Source organism: Papio anubis, chromosome 4, assembly GCF_008728515.1.
Source record: "Papio anubis isolate 15944 chromosome 4, Panubis1.0, whole genome shotgun sequence".
Lineage (NCBI taxonomy): Eukaryota > Metazoa > Chordata > Mammalia > Primates > Cercopithecidae > Papio > Papio anubis.
Window position 1 is genome coordinate 69,941,421 of NC_044979.1, and position 22,686 is coordinate 69,964,106.

The 22,686-nt window shown below is 35.7% G+C and overlaps 1 protein-coding gene across 9 annotated transcripts in view; it reads left to right on the top strand.

The window, feature by feature from the left end:
- CDK14 (cyclin dependent kinase 14) overlaps nt 1-22,686 on the top strand; it is a 581,124-nt gene that overhangs the window by 243,246 nt on the left and 315,192 nt on the right. For all 9 annotated transcript variants that reach the window (XM_017956186.2, XM_021935106.2, XM_031664857.1 and 6 more), the window contains 1 exon segment: nt 5,608-5,702. In XM_017956186.2, the coding sequence (XP_017811675.2) occupies nt 5,608-5,702 (95 nt within the window).

Genomic DNA, 22,686 nt, shown 5'->3' on the forward strand with positions numbered 1-22,686 from the left:
TTATAGGTAAACAATGACAGAATAACATGTCCTGTGTTTATGATATTATTAGGATTACAAGGAGTATGATTTTGACAGTGTTTGTCTTGATGAGGGAGACACATTGGCTCTAGAACTTGTAGGTGTTAATCTCTGGACTGACTTGGCAGCTAGGAGACTCCCTTGCCTTGCTAACAGCAGGAACTGTAGTATCTGGCACCTCGCTGGGACCAGTGGCTGCTGCCTTTGGCAGCCTCAAAGTTAGTCATGTCTGTCACCTACTGTGATGTTGGTACATATCGTAGGCTGTTTTCTGTCCATTAATGCCATTTTTCTGCCATCAGCTTTGAAATTAGTGACTCTGTCCTTTTCCCAGTATGAATTCATTATGTTAATCTCAAAGCAAGAGGGTTTGTTTCAAATTCAGATATTGATATTTATTTAACTGACAGTGTGTTTCGAAAGTTTATATAAATATATTCTGAAATCTAAAATCTGTCATAATTATTGAGATTTATTAGGATGTAATGTGGAGGCTTTGAGGTTTCATGTAAGTGGTCAAAAATATAATATGAAAAATGACATGATACTTTTCTATAATATTTAGCCACTTTCAGGAAAAAACATTTTCTTCCCAAGAGGAATGTTGGCAGGAATTTGATTTTACTGAAATTGTGGGACAAACACAGTAGGAAATAATGGGTGTGAAGATACTACTTTGAGAAACGAGAAACAATTTAGGTGTAAGTGGTAAGAGAAGAAAGACAATAATTGGGGGAAAACGTTGAAAAAAGTCCTGTGTCAAAGTGTCCTCTGGGTATGAGATTCTCACTGAAGTGAAAGCTTTAATACCTTTATGGAGTTGTTGCCAATAAGGATGGCTCATCTCTGAATTTGACAACCTGAGGTATTAACTAGAAAAATGGAATTGGATGAGACTGCAAATAATGTTCAATAATATGTTTCCAAAACTCGCTTCACAGAGCCATTGCCCTTCTTACAACATGATATTCAGGGGCCCTTAATTCATTTGATCTGAAAAGTTCCTGTGCAGGCTAGGTGTTATGTACCATACTTTGCCATCATTTAAAAATACCCTGCTGTGGTTTGAAATAATGATCTTGGAGGATGTGTGCACCTCAGAAGACTGGTGCTGAAGCAAGTATTCCTTTTAAAATGAGCCTATGTGATCCCCAGATTAATATCTGAAAGCTAGCTACCAAATAAAGTTTTAATTGCCTAAAGCTACTGGCTAGTTGAATAATTAAAAGAAGGAAGAAAGTAAATTATTAGAATTAACAATACTAAACTCTATGGTAAATCTGCACTCCTTCCTCAATGCAAGCCTCCTTTCCATAGTGATTGTTTCTTCAAAGTTAATGTGCTATGATTTTACTGTGTTATTGTAATTACTTTTTCACTTGAGTGCTGGTTTATAAAACTCAGATAAAATAAGCCTGTAGATATTTTTACAATAAGGTTTTTAGTGTGCAAAACTAAGTTTCCCTTGACAGATATGTGTAGGGCAGAAGAGAAGACCTCTCTACCATAGTTAGCATCTACTTCTCTTGCCTGGGAATATATGTTGATGCTCCAGATTCAGTTCCAGAGGGAACACACTTCTTATTGCCTTCCACACTGATTGGTTATCAGACTGAATGGCCTTCTTTTGACCAATATGTGTTTATATAAGTTTATATTGGGATTAAGGATTTAGTATATTGTTGTGAAACAGGTTTGCTTGGGGAAGACGATGGGAATTCATAGCAATAACAATAATTCTGATAACACGAGCTCACATTCGTGGAGGTAATACTCGAACTTAATGTACTACTAAGTCCTAAGTACTTTATTTCTGCCTTCTCTGATGACTGTCTAGTGTAGACTCATTTGCATGGTATTTGTATATCTAAAATGTTATTTTATTTGAGTGAAATATTAAATAATTGAAATTTATTTTAATATGTTAAAACATGGGTAAATCTCTTAATTTTATTTTTTTAACAGACTTTACATTTTAGAGCAGTTTTAGGTTCATAGCAAAGTTGATTGGAAAGTACAGAGAGTTTCCACATATTTTCCATCCTCCACATATACACAGCCTCCCCAGCTATCAGAATCCCCAGCCAGAGTGATACATTTGTTGCAGTTAATGAACTTATAATATTAACACATCATTACCCAGATTTCATTGTTTACATGAAAGTTCACGCTTGGTGTTGTAAATCTCTCTTTAAAGATATGGCCTTGCTGTATTATTATTTGCCAAGGGATCAAGAACCTGCTGAGGGCCACCAGTGTCAGCAACTAGATTCTGAATAAATATTTGATTAATAAAGGAATTACTACAAGTTATTGATAGAATATAGGCAGAATATTTTTTGTTTTTTTTCTCTTCAGATTTTATAGATTCTTAAACAAAAACCAAAATGAAGACATAGTGTTTTTAATGTAACGGTAAAGAGGCAACTTCTGTGTTTTGAGTACTCTACTTGAATTGTCATTGCTGTAGAGAGAAATAATTTTGATTATTTTTGTTTTTACTCAGGTATGAAGAATTTATTCTTAAATTAATACTCATGCTTATGAGTGTATAAATGCTCATATATTAATTTAATAAAGGTTTCAGTTACTTAATCGGATGGGCTACTTGCAGTGTACAATTTTTTTTGACATCTTTTCCCTGCCTTTCACAGTTCTTTTATTCTTACATGGAGTTAGAAAGATGTAAGACTAAATTCACCACCTAAGTTTAATAAATAATGTTTTGTAAATATATTTATGTCATTTGACCCTGTAATTCTATTTTTCACAATTTATTATAAGGAGATAATCCAAAAGGAGGAAAACAAAGTGCCCAGTGATATCTTCTGTGGTATTATTTATAAACATAAATCTTAATCTAAGATTTCTTTGAGATGAGCAGTGTTGCAAAGAATCTGATTATGGGGATGTGGTATGTCTCATTCCTTTTTTTTTTTTGAGACAGAGTCTCGCTATGTTGCCAGGGTGGAGTGCGGTGGTGCGATCTCAGCTCACTGCAACCTCCACCTCCCAGGTTCAATTGATTCTCCTGCCTCAGCCTTCCGAGTAGCTGGGATTACAGGCACGCGCCACCATGCTCGGCTAATTTTTGTATTTTTAGTAGAGACGGAGTTTCACTATGTTGGCCAGGACAGTCTCAATCTCTTGACCTTGTGATCTGCCTGCCTAGGCCTCCCAAAGTACTGGGATTACAGGCATGAGCCACTGTGCTCCTTTCAAAGGAAAGGAGACTTGCATTGAGGAAGGAGTGCAGTTTAAGAGGTAAAGCCAGCTATTCCTTGCCAATGTCTTGAAATTGCTAGCATTAGCTGCTGGTCTTCTCTGGGTTTCTAGAGGAGTAGATACCCGGAGGCCCTATGTGGAAACTGAGTTTTATCAGCCTGAGGTTTGGGCCTAGTGCTAGTCTCAGAGTCAAAGGAAGATTGGTCAAACTTGAGGAAGAGCTGCTAGGTGGCAGCAGGCTCTTCTTATTCAGAATAGCCACCCCAACCCCTGAGGACCCCAGATGCATGACATTCAGTAAATTTGTTGAGTTCTTACTGTGCTTTAGACCTTGATCCAGGAGCAGAAATATATCAATGGGAGGGGAAAAAAAAGATTCCTATTCCTATGAGAGAAGGGGTTTGGAGGACAGTTAATGATGGTTTTCTGATCTTGAATCTTCCCACTCATACTCCTCCAAAAGTCATAAATCGAATAAGGAGAACAAATAAAAACAGACCACTCATACCTTCAAGAGCATTAGGAGACAGCAACAAGCCTGTGATAGCAAAGAATGACACAGGGGAAGCTGACAGGTTTAAGAAGCTGTGAAAAACAGTATAGGGGTGTGGAGTGTGGAGGACTTAATCAAATCACAAGCAAAATTATTCCAGAAAGAGCTGGAATGCTGGGTAGTTCATTCACAGCACTGGATGCAGGAAAGGAGGCTGAAAGTGCCTGGAATTGGCAGCTGTTGGAAAGCATTACTTCTAGGGGAGAGTCATATATATAGAGAAAGGGTGGTTCCCCTTAAGACAGGATAGTGAAAGTAAACAAGGAAAGAAAAGGGAGAAATTAAGGATCCTGTGGAAATGAAAAAGAAACAAGACAACCCAAACCTTTTTTCTTTCGCTTCCCAGTGCCAGCTGTAAAAACTACATAGAAGAAGACAAAGGTGACAGAAAATAAGACTCTCAGATTAGGAACTAGTCCATTAAATAAATAGGAATAGAATAAAGTATCCCACCTGTACCCAAAACTACTCTCAAAAATTGAAAATAGCAATTAGTGCATTTAAGTTGCAAAAACTCTTACAAAAAGTCAACCATAAAATTAAAACTGTGCATAACAATGAAATATGAATTGGATATTTGAATTCATGCTTTTTGGTATATGAAACAAACAAACAAGCCTACCTTTAGTTGGAAGTACAAAAGCTAAGTAGAGAAATGGACAAAAAATAAAATGAAATAAAATTAGAGTTAATTGAACTTCTGGCAAGTATAGAAGAAAAGGAAAAATCAAATCAGAAGTAAAGACTAAATTGCAAGGTACCTAAAGGAAAAACAGATTCAAATGGCAAGTGATAACCCAACATATTAATATTTACATTAAATGTAAATGGTCTAAACATCAAAATGAAAAGTCAGAGATTGGCAAAATGTATTTAAAAATATGACCAAACCGTATACTATCTACAAGAAACTTCAACTGTGTGATATCAGTAGGACTGAAAAGAAAAGGATGGGAAAAGATACACCAGGTAAATGTTAAATCAAGAGAATGGTGGATGGCTATACAAAGAGAACTTCAGAGCAAAGCAATTTACTAGGAATAAAGAAGACATTACGTACTGATAAAATGATCAATTCGCAAAGAAGACATAGCAGTCCTAAACATGTATTCAGTAAACAACGGAGCTTCATAATACAAAAAGCAAAAACAGGCAGAACTCATATGACTAATTGACAGATCCACCATTACAGTTGAGGATGCCAGTATGCCTCTCTCAGTAGTTCATAGAACCACTATTCAGAAAATTAGTAAGGGTATATTAATAGAAGAACTCAATGATACTATTAAATAATAGGATCAAATTGACATTTATAGAACTCCCCACCCAACATCAGCAGAATACAGGTTCCATACCTATGGAATGTATACCACGATAAACCATATTTTGGATAATAAACTATACAAATTTAAAGAATTGAAACCATACCAAGTATTTTCCCTGACCATAATGAAACCTAAGAGAGATTAGTAACAGATGACAGGTAAAATAATTGAAGGAAGTGTTATCTAAATGAAAACCTTGTTTTTCTGGCCAGGCACTGTGTTATACACCTGTAATCCCAGATTGTTAGGAGGCTGAAGAACGAGGATCACTTGAACCCAGGGGTTTGAGACCAGCCTGGGCAACATAGTGAGACCCCATCTCAAAGAAAGTCTTGTTTTTCTACCCTTCATTTTGAATTGTTATTTACTTGGAACATGTGAAAATAGATATCTCTCATCTGATAGTGTGCCAAAATTATAATGATACATATTAGTTGATTGTTATGCATGATAAATTGTTTCTCTGTCCATTTTATTTTACAGCTTCTCTGTTGAAAGGACTAAAACATGCTAACATAGTGCTACTTCATGACATCATCCATACCAAGGAGACGCTGACACTTGTGTTTGAATATGTGGTAAGTAAAATAAGACTTTTAAATTTAGATATTTAAAATATGAATGAAATTCGTGTGGTGTTATAGAGTTTTGTTTTTAGATTGCTGTACTGAAGTTAATATTTTATCTGAATACATGAGAATTGTAATTTTGTATAAAATAATGGCCCTATAAGAGATTATTGAATGATATGTATCTTAAAAGAAAAACTCAGAAAAATGTTAACTAGAATTTTTATCAGATATGTTATCTGTTTATAACCTATTTGTTACTAGGATACATTGTAGTTTTTAGGTTTATTACGTAGGATTCAACAGCCTGATGGTGATCGTTATCAAAGAAAGCTCATAGGCAATGAGACTGGTTTTTTGTTTTTGGACTTGTAACTTGGTTTCTCAAAAGCATGCTTATTAAGATCTGTATGTGTACGTGTGTGTGTGTGTGTGTGTGTGTGTGTGTGTGTGTTTAAGAAAGCCTGATACTTACAATTTAGACTTCAAAGTTTTCCCCCTCAGTTGGTATTTCAGCTATTAATTAAAACTTCCAGTTGCATCCATACAATGTAATGATCTTATTGTGTGAGACTATTACGCTAGAAGACTTGGACTTGAACTCATAATTAATCCTTCTCCATTTCTCTTAAAAAACATATGGTATTTGTGTAGCACTACTTCAGCATTTAACTGTGGAATCGTGAAATGTAACCATGATAATTAACATCCCAATTTTCACAGATGGATCTAAGAACATGTAATTTATAGGACACAAATGACATCGGTGCAGACATTTATTTAAAAGAAGAGCTGTTGGTATTGTCAGTGTATTAGGACCCCATTTTGTAATTACCACACCACTTTTTAAAAAATTTGAAGTACTTTCCATTTTTCCTTAAAAAAAAAGAATGAATATTTGCAACATTTTTATTTTGCTAATGTCCGCCTGTGTCTGTTTGCCATTTGAAAATTGTTGTCTTACGAAGAAGCCATTTATCTTGTCTATTTACATGTAAATGATAGATACATTTGAATAATATGGTAATGTGACTGCAAGGACAGCTAGAGCTGAGCAGTTGCATATATTATGTGGTACCAAGAATGGATGCAGATTCACACATCAATGCAAACATAATTTCTTTTGTTTAATCCATGATTTTGGAGTTAATAATGTATTCCAGCTGATTTAGACTTGGAACTTTTGATTCGTACTTTTGAGAATGTCTAGTTTACATATTTCAGTTAAATCTAGATTTTCCTTACAATGCTTGACTTTTGCAATGTTCTGTAGAAAAGAGATTTCAAAAATGTACTTATTCTGTCCCTCAAATTAGATAATTAAATTAAAAGGAAGGAAAGTAGCTTGTGTACCAAAATCAGTAAGATGGGTAAAGAAACTAATAAAAATAATGTGAAAATATGTCCTCTAAATCTTAAAAAATAATGAAATATATTTATGGGGCTAAAATGTACATATTGGATCAAGTGTCATTTGATGATTTTGTATTTGTGTTGTTGCCAAATAAAAGGAAGTAAATTCACTGCCCTGCGTTATTTACTGATTAAGACTGACTTTTAAACATAATCACTTTTCTTTGTGTGAGTGAAATTTTCCCTAGTCCCAGTTGTTATGGAGACATCCCATGTCCTTTTAAAATCAACCACTTAATAATATGGGCACATGCAGTATCTACAGTAACATTTTGTTCCCAACTTCTCCATGGAGTTCGGACATCATATAGATTACTCCTGTCTCTTTTAGAGAATGAGGCCAGCATGGGTCATTTTTGGCTTATGATTGCCCTGCCTCTGCTTCTGCTGTCCTCTCTACCTGTCTTGCCTTACTTTTACACTGCTTCTTTGCTTTTCTCCTTTCTGCCTTTCTTTTTCTATCTTTTCCTATTCTCATCATTTTGTTTTTTGCTGCTATATGTGAAGTTTGTTTTGTTTTTGTGCATTTTTAGTAAAAGATGTTTAGTTGAATTCCTGAAATCAGCCTTTGGTGAAAAGAACAGCTTCAGCTTGTAGAAATTTCTTAGGGTAGTCTTCTCATTTAGGGTGGGAAGGTGTAGATTTCTCAGCAGAATTAGTCTATTTGGCAATTGCCCAGTTGAAAAATCACTTCCCTGAATATTACCTAAAGTTTTTATTTCCTTAACACAAGTTTCCTATTGCTTGTTCTTTGTAAATATTTGGATATCTTAAGAAAAATTAAGGTTCTTATATACCTTAATGGATTGTTTTAATCAGATTGCTTTCCTCACAGTATCTAGCAGAAAGAAACTCTACTCTTCTTTCATGTTTTGAAGCAGTGGGAAGGCAATAATAATTTTTAAACATTAAGTGCCTCGGAAATTAGAGCACATATTAGTGAGCGGCGTAAGGTAGGAAACAGGAGAGCACCGTGGGCTTGGGATGAATGAGTGAGGGCCATAGAAAGAGAGGTGAAAGAATGCTTAAGATAAATATGGTCACAATAATAAAACCCAACAGCTGAAATTTACAGAGTTTTATGCTGAGCACTGTGCGGAGGGCTTTACATTCATTGTCACTTTTGGTGTTCTCAACAGCCTCATGGAACTGTAAATATCACCATTTTGCAAAGGAGAAACCTAAAGGTTAGGGAGATGAAGCAGTTATTTCCAAGTTATTGTAGTTTGTAAGATAGACCCAGGCCCATCCTAACTGGACTGTTATAGCTCCTGTTTATTTTTATAAATTTTAGTTAGCCTAGGTCTTTGGTCAGAAGAGGAAAAGGAAACTTTCTTCTTTCTTTCCATAACCTTCCTTTATTCTACACTTAATATCCTGAGTGCAGATAAGTCCTAAAAACAGTGAAACTGCTTTATAGTTTGAGTAAGTTTTGTAGACTGGCCAAAATCCTGTCCATTTAAACTTTTACTTCAATTACAAAATGTGTTTTTAGTTTCCATAAAGCAAACTTGTAAGTCATAGTATTGCCGCATAATATGCCGCTAGGGTCTTCTGAAATGTGCGCACACACACACAACTTTGTTAGCAAGTTCTAAACTCAGTATCAAACAATTTAATTTAAAATTTCTAAAACTTAATGATAACGTTGCTGTATTTCAGAATTATTAATATCAAAGCAATTTTCTAAACAATGTTGATTTTGTAGTTCCGTGTAATTCATTGTACCCTTTTTTGAGGGACGTACCAGTGTAAGTTAAACAGTAGGAAAAACTAATACCCCATGCCCTTTAAAACCCTGGATATGAAGGGAAAGTAAAATAATTTAAGATTTATTAGGTACTATTGTATTTTTCCTTTTGATTTCACAATTAAGTTTTCAAGGGCTTTTTGAGATACCTATGTCATTCAAGTTTTACCAAATGAAGGGTTCTTATTTATGATAATGTATATATACTACAAATGTTTTTTTTTTTGCCTTTAAAGGAGAACTGTAAGCCTAGTTGCTTTATATTATTGCTATGAATGGCATTTTAGGTTTTATAAAAGCCTTCTGAGGGCTAGAATAATGAAATAAGTGGTAAAAATTTAGTGATGTGAAAGAATACTCAAGGAAATGACTTTGAAGGTCATTATTAAAGTGGTTTAGTGGCTAATAGGATATTGTTGGTGTAGACTTTCTTTTGAGTAACAGGAAAAGCTTTACAGACCTAAAGTGTTCTGTAATTTAGATTCTTACACAGTTACAAAGTCTGTAGATACTACGATCTGGAAGCCGCAAGGTTGGGAACCCCTTAGGAAATGTGCTCCTTAAGTCACTCATGTTGCCATTGGGTAACATGTAGGCCCCTCTGATGCATGGTTTTGAGTACAGTTATTTCCAAGGTCTTGTAAGTTTGTAAGCTACACCTAGGAAGTTGGGTCTAATATGTCAAATATGAAGGAACACCTTAAACCAAGGAGTGGCTCAGTTAGCTTGAAAAGGAATCTCGTTCACAGTGGTCTAAAATATTATTATAGCTGTCTTTTTTCCCTATACAGGTTTAAGACTTGGAAGAGAAAGATAGAAAATGTAGTTCAGAATCATTGACTCCAGAATATATTTAGTTGTGAAAGTTCTAACAAATTTTTCTTCTACTTAAACAGAAAGTTAAGCAATTTAGTTTTTATTTTCTTTGCCAAAGACAAATAAGTGCCACATTATCCTATTTAACACCATGCTGAGAAATTTAAAACAGATCCCATGAGTGAAAATGAGAATGATAGTAGTAAACATGATTATGTAAATATATTGCCATTAAGCTAATAACTATTCTATTTTAAATTACATAAGAGCAAAGCATGTGTAGCAGCATTTTTCATTACATATTTAATAATTACATACAAGTAGAAATCAAAATAGAATTATTATTACCAGGGAATAAGGAGGAGGGGAAAATAGGGAGTTGTTCAATGGGTGTAAAGTTTCAGGTTTTTCTTTCTTTTTTTTTTTTTGGATACAAGATGGATGATAAAAATTCCAGTCATAATTTCCAGAAAGCTACCACACACCATAGTGCGTATGGTTTAACAATATGATATTGTGCACTTACAATTTTGGTAGGAGAGTAAATTTTTATGTTAAGTATTCTTACCATCAGAAATATAAAAGCAAGGTTGGACACAGTGGCTCAAGCCTGTGATCCCAGCACTTTGGAAGGTGGAGGTGGGAGGATTGCTTGAGGCCAGGAATTTGAGACCAGCCTGGGGCAACATAATGAGACCTTGTCTCTACATAAAATTAAAAAAAAAAAAAATTAGCCAGGCTGGTGGCATGTGCCTACAGTCCTAGCTGCTCTGGAGGCTGAGGTGGAAGGATGCTTGAATCCAAGAGTGCAAGACTGTAATGAGCTATAATTGTACCACTAGACTTGACTCTGGATGACAGAGCAAGACCTTGTCCCTAAAAAACAAACTATATATATATATATATATATATGCATGCACCCATAATACCATCACCACAATCAAGGCAGTTAAGGTAATAAACATGTCCGTTACTCCACAAGTTTCCTTGTGTCATTTTGCCTTTATATATATATATATATATACACACACACACACACACACACACACACACAAATGAAGTAATGGATATATTTATTAACTTGACTGCCTTTATTGTGGTGATGGTATTATAGGTACATGCATGTGTCCAAACTCCTCAGATTGTATACATTAAGTATGTACAGTCATTTGCATATCAGTCATACCTCAATAAAACTGTGAAACAAAAAAAGCAACAAACTCAAAGCTAATCATGATATTGTTAGGGATAATCATTTTTTTCCTATTGTGCTATAAACTAGTGAAATAGCCTAATGTATAACATTATATAAAACAAAAATCTTGTATTTCACATGGAAACAAAGCTGTATCGATAGAAATCATAAAGCCCATAAAACGTTTTTATAGTGTTGTACATTCTACAAGCACTCTCATAGATGTTACTTTATTAGATGCTACCCTCAGCCCTTTGAGTTATAGGTAGCATGTTATGTTTATGCAGTATTTTATTGAAGAAAAATAATGCTTACAGAATTTAAAGCAGATTCACTGAAATTATTTAGCCAAGTTAAAATGGTAAAGATATGACTTTAGCTCAAGTCTTCTGTGCCTAAAGATGCCAGTTACTCCATTTTACTCTGCAACTTACCTGTGTTAACTGCCTTCCTAGAGTTTTATATGATGGTCTAAGGTATGTATGATGTTAGAAGATGGGACAGGAAGCTGAAAATTACATTCTGTCTTTTCAACTTGCTACACAATTTGCTTAATTATTTGGTTTCTCTGCCTTATACATTTTGATGTTTAAATCTGTGAAGAATGCTGTGATTTGCATGATTTTATGCCACATCTGTTCTTGAAAAACTGTAGCTCTCTATCAATATTTTGCTTTCCAGATTAAACAGTCCTTGAGCAATTGAACATTTTTCTGCTTTCCTCTGAGATAGATGTATGTGCATATGTATGCACACATGCAACTTTAGTTGAGGGTGATCAGGGAGGGCTTGCTGAGAAGTGTTTAGGTAAAAATCTGAAGGAGATGAAAGAGGGAGATGCACATATTTTTAGAGGAAGAACATTCTGGGCAGAAAGCTTGTCTGAGCAACAGCAGGGCTGTGGCTTGAAGGGAGCTAGCAAGGATGACAATAGGAAGAGACAAGGTTTGAGATGCAGTGGCATTCAGATTTTGTTGGCCTTGAAAGGTTTGGCTGTATTGAGTTTGGCTTTGACTCAGAATGAGATGGGAAGCCTCCAAAGGGTGTTGAGCAGAGAAATTATTTGATCTGACTTATTTTTATTGGATCTCTCTGGCTGCTTTCTTAAGAATGGACCAAGGATGGGCACGTTCTGAATCAGAGAGACCAGTCAGGAGGCTGTTGCAATAAGATCTAAGCATGGGATGAGATCTGCAGAAGAGGTGGAGAGAAATGGTTGGTTTCTGGATATACATAGTGTGGCTGACACACCTGTTGGGAAGACTTTAAAAGTGGGCAGGAACAACATGAGACTGGATAGCCAGACCAGAGCCAGAATCATGCCATGGTACTGTCCTCTAAGCACCCTGCTGCTACCATGAGTGTTGGCGCCAGACATTGTCTCTTGCTTTGCTGGCCTTGCTGTCTTTGCAATGTTGTCAGAATGGCAACATTCCACATTATCATTGCTTCTTTGGACTGTTAGCTCATAATGATAAGCCAGGATTGATTGTGTTTGTTGCCTGAGATGAAGTTTCAAGCCCGTGTTTTGACTGCACAGGACTATAAGAAAGTGAGTATCTAGCATTTTCGCTATTCTAATGGCAGGTGGGTCCTGTTTCCTGTCAAGATTCATAAAATACCATTGACTGCAGAAAGAAAATGTGACACGTATACTATGGAATATGTATCATATACTGCATGGAATACTATGCAGTCATAACAAAGAAAGAGATCATGTCCTTTGCAGGAACATGGATGGAGCTGGAGGCCTTTATCCTTAGCAAACTAACACAGGAATAGAAAACCAAATACTCCATGTTCTGACCTATAAGTGAGAGCTAAATGATGAGAACACATGGACACATAGAGGGGAACAACACACACTGGGGTGTGCCGGAGGGTGGAGGCTGGGAGAAGCGAAAGGATGAGGAAAAATAACTAATGGATACTAGGCTTAACACCTAGGTGATGAAATAATTTGTATAGTAAATCCCCATTACACAAGCTTGCCTGTATAAACAAGCTTGCTTATGTACCCCAAGCTTAAAATAAAAGTATTAAAAAATTCATAAAATCAGAAATTTTCCTAAGTTAGGGAATACATTCGGATACAGGGCATGCTTCCCTTTTTCCTTGCTCTTCACCCATGCCCTAAGGAGAAAAAGATACCTCATAAATGTCCATTAGATTTATTATCTAGTCCCAGATAAGGTAAATCTAGAATGTGAAAAGAATTGGCAGGTGGCATAGTCATGGAACCATTATTTATAATCTTTGGGAAATCATCACGAATGCAGATGGGTGAAACTCATGCTGGTTTTTAAAGGATGATAGGAAACAAATCTGAATCTATAGAAATATAAGCTTAATATAGAACACTGGTGAAATTTAAAATAAATTTTTAGACATTAGGGTCTAATAATCTTCCTTCTCTTTGTTATTTGCTGATTTCAGCAAACTACTGACAGGGACTTTTATGAGATATTTAAAACAAGAATAGAAATGAAATCTGGTTAGAAGATCAGTATTTTTTTTTTCAGTTTTATCTCTGGTTGAACCACTTTATCCAAAGCCTATTGATCAATGAATTGACATCATCATGGAGAAAAGTCTGTCGGGGTGTGCTGGAGGGCATTGTCCTTGTCCTTGTTCTGTTTGATATTTTTATTAATGACTCGGATAGTGGTGGTGATATGCTGGACCTATTTGTGTGTGTGTCATAGCTGGGAAGTATAATTAACACTTAGGGTGATGGAATCAAGGGTCAAAAAAGAATCTAATAAAATGATGAGCCTAACCTACAAGCTGAATTATCATGGGGATAAGTAAAACAGTGTATCTGGTTTTAAAAAAAGAAAGCATCCCAACCTAATACAGAAAAATGGGGTGGAGGAAAGGTCACTTAAAAAACAATTCATGTAAAAAAAGCCTAGTGATTTCTTTGGTGTATGAGAGTATGCACAGAGGAGCTCTAATAAGATGCCAAAATTGTTCAGGAGAATTAAAGACATACCAAGAGAGGAGAGAAAAAGGTAGTGTATATATTCTAGATGGGGTAAGGAAGTCAAGTGTGAGAATTTTGAGAAGGCTGGCTTTGGCTTAATTTTTAGAAGAATGCTCACTTATGTGTTTTCTGTAAATTATGTTCAGTTCTTTGAAATGTAATGAGCACCTTATTGCTAAAAGCATTCAAATAGAGGATGACTAGATTCACATCAGGAATACTGTAGAAAGGATTTCTAAACTGTATTACGTGCATGACATTGAGATATGTAATTTAGATTATGTGCTCCCAACTGATACCATGACGTAGATGTAAGGTCCCTCCATTTTGCAGATGAGGAAATTTAGGCTAAGATGCCAGATACTTCATGAGTGTCCTCTCCAGTGGCTACGTCATATCATCTCCTGAGTTGAGTGTGAGTCCAGGTAACTACAAGTTTCCATAGCAAATGATTGCCCAAGGTTTTACAATTGGTATATAAGTGTGTCCCATTTGACATAATTTTGGGGAACAGAAACACAGCTCATCATGGTCATTCACTGAATAATTTATGTATTCATTCATTTTTTTTCCCTCCAACATATACGGACTGTCTTCTCTGTGCCAGGGAGTATCATTAAGTTCTAGAGATGTAAATATATAGCCCTTGTTTTTAAAGAGATTGAAGTCATATAGAGAACTATGATCTTAGACGAGGTAAACCTCCATAAGCCATTTGAGGTATAAATTGCTGTCACAGATCTATATGTGTCATGGTACTAGAACATATTTGTGTTTTAGTATAAGCAATAGGAAAACTAGATTCGTCTCATAGGCTTTTCTTTATGGAAGGATCTTTGTTTCATATATGGAGAACTAGTTATGCTGTATAATACTGTGATTCTATATTCTGAAGGGAAGGTTGTCAGAACCAAGTACAGAATGTGAACAGATGTAAACACTGTGGATGACTGAGTGTGCAGGCAGTGTAAGATGGAGGAATTTTGAACCATAAGGAGAAATTAAAGAAATGAAAAGGAAACAAACTAGCTTTCAATCAGTGCTCTCTTATGAACTTCTCATTTTCTGTAATTGGTAGGACAAAGTCAATTAACTTTTCTGTCCTTTTCCCTAATGGCTTTTTCTCATCTAATAATAAGGAATGATGGTTACTTTTAGTCACTGTTAACTGTCCACAATCATGTTGGGTGTTGAGATTTCAATTTTTTTTTCTTGTTTACATCATGTCTGTCATCTCTATATTTTAGTTTTATTTTATGTGATTGCTGTCCTTATTAGATACTTATAATCATGACTTGGTATTTAATTCATATGGTCGAAGATAGAAGTGTTTCTGATTTCCAACTGTTGCTATGGTAAATGCCTGCCTGTCCACAAAAACACACAGTTCTGAGTACATTCCACTATAGATCAAACTATTTTAATGAGAATACAGTATGCATCTGATTTTTGTAAAATTTTAATTCTTGTTCCTCAGTTTATCTTAGAATATCACCACTTAAACTATGATATTTAATGGTGGAGAAATGACAGATAAGATAAAACAGTAATAAAAAGATAATTTCTTTGGAAAGAAAAGTATATATTTCTCATGTTAATGTTTTTTTTTTTTTTTAAATTTCTCACCGGAATTATGGCCATATGTCTTAAGAAAACAATACTCCTGGAAAACTGCATGATTCAGGGGGTGGGTGGAAGCAGGAGACCAATACATTAAATGCAATAAGACTGACAATAATTATCAGCTTGGAGAGATTAGAGAAAGCTCCAGCTAAGGTACAAAAGTTGCGGCCTGATGTAAGTACCCAAGATCAGGATGAAGATGGTCAATAATTCCAGTTACCTTCACATTAAGTTTGAATAGGTCATTAAGTAACTGAAGAAAAAGTCACTAGCAAATTCAGTTTTAAGTGTGAAGGTATGCATTATTATATATCATACAAAATTGGGGGCTATAACTTCACCAATTTTTAAAGTAAGTTAGTAAATGCCTGTCATGATAATGACCACTTCTTGCATTCTGTTTAGTTATTTTTAATTTTACTTTTTCTTGCATTTTCTGAATACTTAGTTAATATCACATAATGGTTTGGTTTAATGTGTATTCTATACTTTGGTAAAGGAATATTAGACCACTCTATAAATTATTCATTTTTGTTGATGTGATTTTTGCTTTTATGCAAGTTATATGTGCATTTAGATTAAGTCAGTCAGTTTCAGGTTTCTTATGAAAAACAGCAGTTTTCACCTTTAACTTTACACTTTTTCAGCTGATTCTTTCAGATTTCTCTTTAAATATCTAATAAAACTCATTTATTTTCACTTATTGATTATTCATCTTTGGCATAATCTACAGATTCCTACAATGCAAAGTGAGAATTTAGTTTTTTTCTCATTCTTCCACTTCAGAACAAACGTACTCATCTTTTCCTGCTGCCCTTCTAGTCTCCCATCCTCCCAGTATAGTCATAATTTTAATTAGCTCAGAATTCAGAATTTGATATTTATATTAGCATGTTAATATAAATCTTTGTAGCCAAGACACATAGTGTACTGTGACTACTTTTTCCTCTCTGTTTCCCCAGAATTAATATTAATTTTCTGTTTTTCATTTCTGTTATTAATTCAGGGCCTCCCAGAGCCTCTGCCTGGTGCATCTTTCCTGATTTCCTGGCATGCCCTTCCCCTCTTCCCTGAGCTGGAGCTCATCTTATGTGGTTTTGTCTTGAGGAAGACAATTTCTAATAGCTTCCTAGGAAAGGGTGTGTGCAAGATTTTTGTTGTGGTTGAGGCATTGTATTTTTGAAAATATCTTTATTCAGTACTCATGCTTGATTGACATTTTGGCTAGATGTAGAATTCTTGCTTGGAAATAATTCCATTCGAATTTCAGTAAGATCGCTCCATTTTTCAGTTCCGTTGTTTCTGTTAAGCTATTTCTCTTTATTTCTAGTGTCCTGACATTTTATGATAAAGTGGAAAAGAAACCAAGGTACAGCTTTTTAATGTTCATTGGGTGCACTTTTTCAATCTGTCCTTTCCTCCTTTTTTTTCGCGCGTGTGTGCCTGTGTGTGTAATGCGGTAGTTTTATTATGATACAATTCATGTAACAAAGTTTGCTTTTTAAAAGTATGCAATTCAGCGGTTTTGAGCCTATTCACAACGTTGTGGAACCATCACTACAACCTAATTTTACAATTCATTACCCTAAAAAGAATCCCATATCCATTAGCATTCACTTTGAATTCACCACTAACCCCCCACTCCTGAACCACCGATCTACCGTATGTCTCAACAGATTTGACTGACATCTCATATAAATGGAATCATAATAATATGTGACCCTTTGTCATTGTCTTCTTTCACTTAGCATAATGTTTTTGAAGTTCATCCATGTTGTAGCTTTTCTCAGTACTTCATACTTTCTTGAGACTGAGTAATATTCCATAGCTTGGATATACCACATTTTATTTATTTATTCATCAATTCATCAAGAAACATGGGGGGTTTCTTTACGCCTTTTGGCTGTTGTGAGTAGTGCTGCTGTGAACATTTGTGTACATGTATTTGTTTATCTTCTTTCAATTCTTTTGTGCATATACTGAGGAGTGGTATTGCTGGTCATCTTATAACTCTATCTTTCACCTTTTGAGGGACTGCCGAACTATTTTCCAAAGTGGATGCACCATTTTACAATCCAACCAGCAGTGTATAGGAGTGCCAATTTTATTCACACTTGGCAACACTTGTTGTTTTCTGCCTTTTTAAAATTATATTGGATGTTTAGTTGTATCTGATAGTGATTTTGACTTGTGTTTTCCTGACTTACAATGTTGAACATCTTTAATGTATTTACTTGTATTCAAGAACTTAAATTATTTTGTTACTTTTTCCTTCCTTTATTTTCTCTTTTGTTTATTTTCAGATATTTTATTTGAATGTTGAACCTCCTGGATTGTTCTAATTTTCTTGTCTTTTCTCTCCCGTTTTCTAATTCGTTTTTCTTTAGCTCAATATTAAAGATCAAATTTCCTCAACTTTGTGTTTCACATATTCTATTGAAATTTTTAAATTTAAATTTTATTATTATTTCTAAGGTAACTTTGCTCTGAATATTTCATTTGTAATATATTATTTCTTGTTTCAAGGTTGCAATATCTTTTGTTACTAATATTTTCTCACTGAAAATATTAATAATAGCCTTTGTGAAGTTTTCTAATAGTTAAACTATGTTTCCACCACGTTGTTATTTTTTTCTTTTAGTTTGTTTTGGGCTCTCTCTTTAATATTTGAGGCTTTGGTCAGATAGCTGGTACAGAAGCAATATGATTGGGAATTGCAGGTGTGTGGGTATCTGGGTCATCATGAATTTCACTGTAGGTACTGACTAAGTCATTTTGTTGAGAAACCCTCAATGCCAGTATCCATCTTTCCTGTGGTGCTATAAGATTCCCAGTGAAAATTCTTCCAAACTTTGCCTGGCTGCCAATCTTGTGGAAACTGAGTGGGGCTCAGGCCCTCACCTAATCCCCCGCTTTAGGATGGTGTCACTGTCCCTAACTGGTTGGATTTTCTAGTTTGGACACCCTCTGTTTTTCTTTCTCTGCGTTTAAGAGGGGCAGTTATCTGTATAAGCAGAGAGGGGAAACAAATCTAAATTAAATAGCTACTAAAAAGATTTTCAACCAATATTCCATGTTTTCGACTTCCATATGTAGACTTTCTACTCATGCCCACTTCCTGGTGCCACCAATTTCTGAGCCTTTTGGTTGTTCTCCACATAAGCAGTGCTGCTTCTAGGCTTTCCTCACTGCCAGTTTAGTATTCCATTTGGTTGGTTGGGTGTATTTTGTATGCAAAACTTGCTACCATCTGTTTTGGAGCTTCAAAATTTGGTGAGTGGGAATTCAGGAGAGTACAAGGTGGATCAATATGTTCTATTTGTCATCTTTACTTTGGAATATCATCCATTCTTAATAAGTTTAAATATGAATAAATGTTAAAGCATGCCATTGTGTAAACCAATGTATAATTAGATAACTTTTTCACATCAATTGTTGTGAAGTATATAAGTTTTTCTCTTTATCAATTGTCAGAGTTTATCAATTATGACAAGGCCAGTGGGAGTGAAGGTATTTTAATTAACTGTTATTAGATTATTGTCCATTCAAGAACATTTTAGGCACAAGAGCAGTGTCTGAAGTTTGAGTGGGATTTTATTAGAATGTGCCATCTTAATAGAAAATAATTATGATTGTCAATTGGTTGGTTAATTGTTGGTTTGTTTTTTGTTATAATTTGTTATGATTTTCAGATGTTGACACATGTATAGATACACATTCATACATTTGACAGTATTTTAAAGTCAATGAGAACATTTTTACAGTCTGTGTATAAAGGAATATACAGGGGTGAAAGGTTCTGATTTTAAAATTTAATTATTCAGAATATATAGACTTAATTTTTCAGTTTCATTATGTTTTGATTGCTGTGTATTATTAAAGATGAGATGGAGTCTTGCTTGGTCGCCCAGGCTGGAGTGCAGTGGCACAGTCTTGGCTCACAGCAACTTCCGCCTCCCGGGTTCAAGCAATTCTCCTGCCTCAGCCTCCAGAGTAGCTGGGATTACAGGGGCCTGCCACCATGCCTGGCTAATTTTTGTATTTTTAGGAGAGACGGGGTTTCACCATGTTGGTCAGGCTGGTTTCAAACTGCTAACCTCGTGATCCATCCACCTCAGCCTCCCAAAGTGCTGGGATTACAGGCATGAGCCACTGAGCCCGGTCTAAAGATATCATTTTTAGTAAATGAACTTCAGTGTTCTGAGTTAACATTCAACTTCTAGTGAGTAATTTACTCCTTTCTCACTGGTATATTCAAGCCTGGTTATAAATCCCCAACAGATGCTTATATCTCATTTCTATTTCATAAATTGGAAACTGAGAAACTAATTTGTGGTGGCAGCTATTTGCTAAGTAAGAATTTTCCATCTTTGGGGTTTTTCCTTTCTTCTCAAATATGTGATCTTGGTTTTAAAGCTTTGGATCTCAATTATTAGTTTTTCTTTCAGCCCTTGTTACAGACATTTGGAAGAATGGATTGATTGATTTTTCTCCCCCTTCTATTTTATTACCCTTTTTACTTGGATAAGGAAGTTAGAACCAGTCAGGAAAGACAAATGTTGAGTATTCTAGCTAGAATCTTAGGAAATATGTGAGGAAAGCTGTCTAAATCCAACAAGAAGATAAAAAGTCAACAATGCTATGGCCAAGCAATATGGGGAGAATATGATTAGTAATATAATATTTATTTGAGAGAAAGAAAGGACCAGGGATCTTTAAAAGAAATCAGATTTAGGCTGACTAAAAATACATTGAACTGAGTGGTATATTGTAAAGGGTTCAAAGGGCAACATGATCATTCTTGTTTGTCATCATGACACCTGTGTAAGATGAATGAGCAGCCAGTCTCTGTGAGAGCAGGGACTAATTTCTCATGTTACCAACTGCAGTGGGCACCCTATAAATCTTTGCCAACTTGATATGGTTATTTTCATAGAATGGATGCGTGGGACACATTGTGTGGGTGTGTGTGGATGTGTGCCTGTATGCGTGTGTGTGTGTGTGTGAGAGAGAGAGAGAGAGAGAGAGAGACTTGAGAGTTATTTTTCAAGGTTTTCATTAAAACTCTCTTATGGAGTATATCAGACACAGAGATATAGTGGTTGGTTTCTCCTTCAAAGGAGGACTTACTACAGGAAGTAATATCAGCTGAATGCCTCCATTTGTCAGCTCTTCCAGCATCTGTTTCAGCTGCAGAAACCCATTCCGAATGAGGTCACGCCTTTCCTCAGGCTTCTTATATCTGGTGACTGTAAAACATGAAGGTATAAAGGTCTAGCCATTTCTGCACAACACAGGGCAACCCTGGTGCTAGGTTGGCCACAGATTTATTTGTCAGCATAATAGTTTGACTTCCTTTGTCCAGTCTTGCTCTCTTTTCCTACATTTCAGCTAGTAAATATAATGTATTTCTTTTACCTAACAAACGTACTGTACATCAGCCTTCATCTGGAAGATCCATCCTGTGTCCAAGACTTAAAAAGATTAATTTATAAATGTAGTTAACCCTTCAGTTTAACATGGATTTGTTATCTTTTAGAGAAGCCACTGACACAATATGGGTTTTGATTTAAGTATCCAAGTATATGAGACATTATACCAGAAAATCAGACTTTCAGAGTCCAGAGGGAAAAAGTTAATGTAGTATAGCAAGAATTTCTAGAAAAGTTAACTTTAGATGGAAGTAATTTTAAAAAAAGAGATAAGTAATTGAGTGAGTTGGTAAAATTGTAACTTTTTTTTTAAGGCTACTAAATCCTTGACAAAGGGTTCTGTTAAAATTCCATAAAAATTTATATATATTTGTGTATGTATTTAAAGTTCTTACTGTATCGACAGTGAAGAAAAAAATGAGTAGGATTTGCCTAATGTAGAAGACCATATTACTATTTCCAAATATTTGTATGTCAGTCTTTGTAAAAAGAATATGTCTGTCTTCCCTATTGAAGTTAGGCATGGCCAGGTGACTTGCTTTGGCCAATGAATTGAACAAAAGTTACTTGTTATTGCAGCATGACTTGGCTTATCTTGACTAAAGTATCCCAAATTACTTACTATCCAACCACCCCAGAGAGAGCCGATGCTACCATGTATTATTCTTGAAGACTTCTTATATGATTTATACTCACATGTATGTTATATGTATATGTATATGTTTATATGTATACCAACCATAAACAACACTGTTTTTTTTAACCTTTTATACCCATTCTAGTTAGTGTTGTCATCATTCCATATCATTAAATGCAGTTATGTATTGCTTATTCACATTTAAAAATTTACACACTCTTTGTATCATTAACAAAAAAAATCCATGCTCATCTTTGATGTCATTTAAAATTCTGGATAGTGGGGAGAGGCCAAGATGGCCTACTAGAAGCTGCAGTGATTATGGTTTTTCTCCCATGAGAAAAACCATAATAAGTGTGTGAATCCTTCCCTGGCAGCCACAGTATCCAGATTCCCTCATCAAAATTGACGAGAAGGTTTGTCAAAGATCAGATGGTTGTAGATGTGTGGTGTTATTTCTGAGGCCTCTATTCTGTTCCTAATGTAAATGAAGAGTTGATGGGTGCAGCAAACCAACATGACACATGTATACCTATGTAACAAACCTGCACGTTGTGCACATGTACCCTAGAACTTAAAGTATAATAATAAAAAATAAATAAGTCACTGCTATTGTAAAAAAAAAAAAAAAATTGACTAGAAGGTGGGCGTTACTCATCGAGAGAAGGAAGAGCAGTGTGGTGTGGTGGCCCACCTGAAAGCGACACGGGGAAGAGGAGCCCCCACTCCCCAGCGAAGGGAGACTCTGTGCTTTTTCCACAGAACTGTGCAACCCACCAATTGGAAGATCCCGCTTGTGAACCCATGCCACCAGGGCCTAGCGTCCCAACTCTAGAACAAGCAGATTCTTACAGCCTCTCAGTTGGAATCTGCTTAAGCCTATCACACTCCCATGGGGAGGGGCAACCAGCATTGGCTGCAGCTGCCTGCTGTCTAAGCCATTTAAGCTCCTTGGGGGAGGAGCAGCAGCCAGCACTGGGACTCACAACTGCCAAACATGCTAAGCACCCTGGCCAGGGAAGGGCGGCTCTCCTTTCTATAGCTCCAGGCTGCAGTTTTCCCCTGCTGGAGGCAGGGAGGCTGAACAGCTTGGTCCCAAGGCTTGTCCTGACAGCCAAACCTACCACCTGTGGCAGTCTGC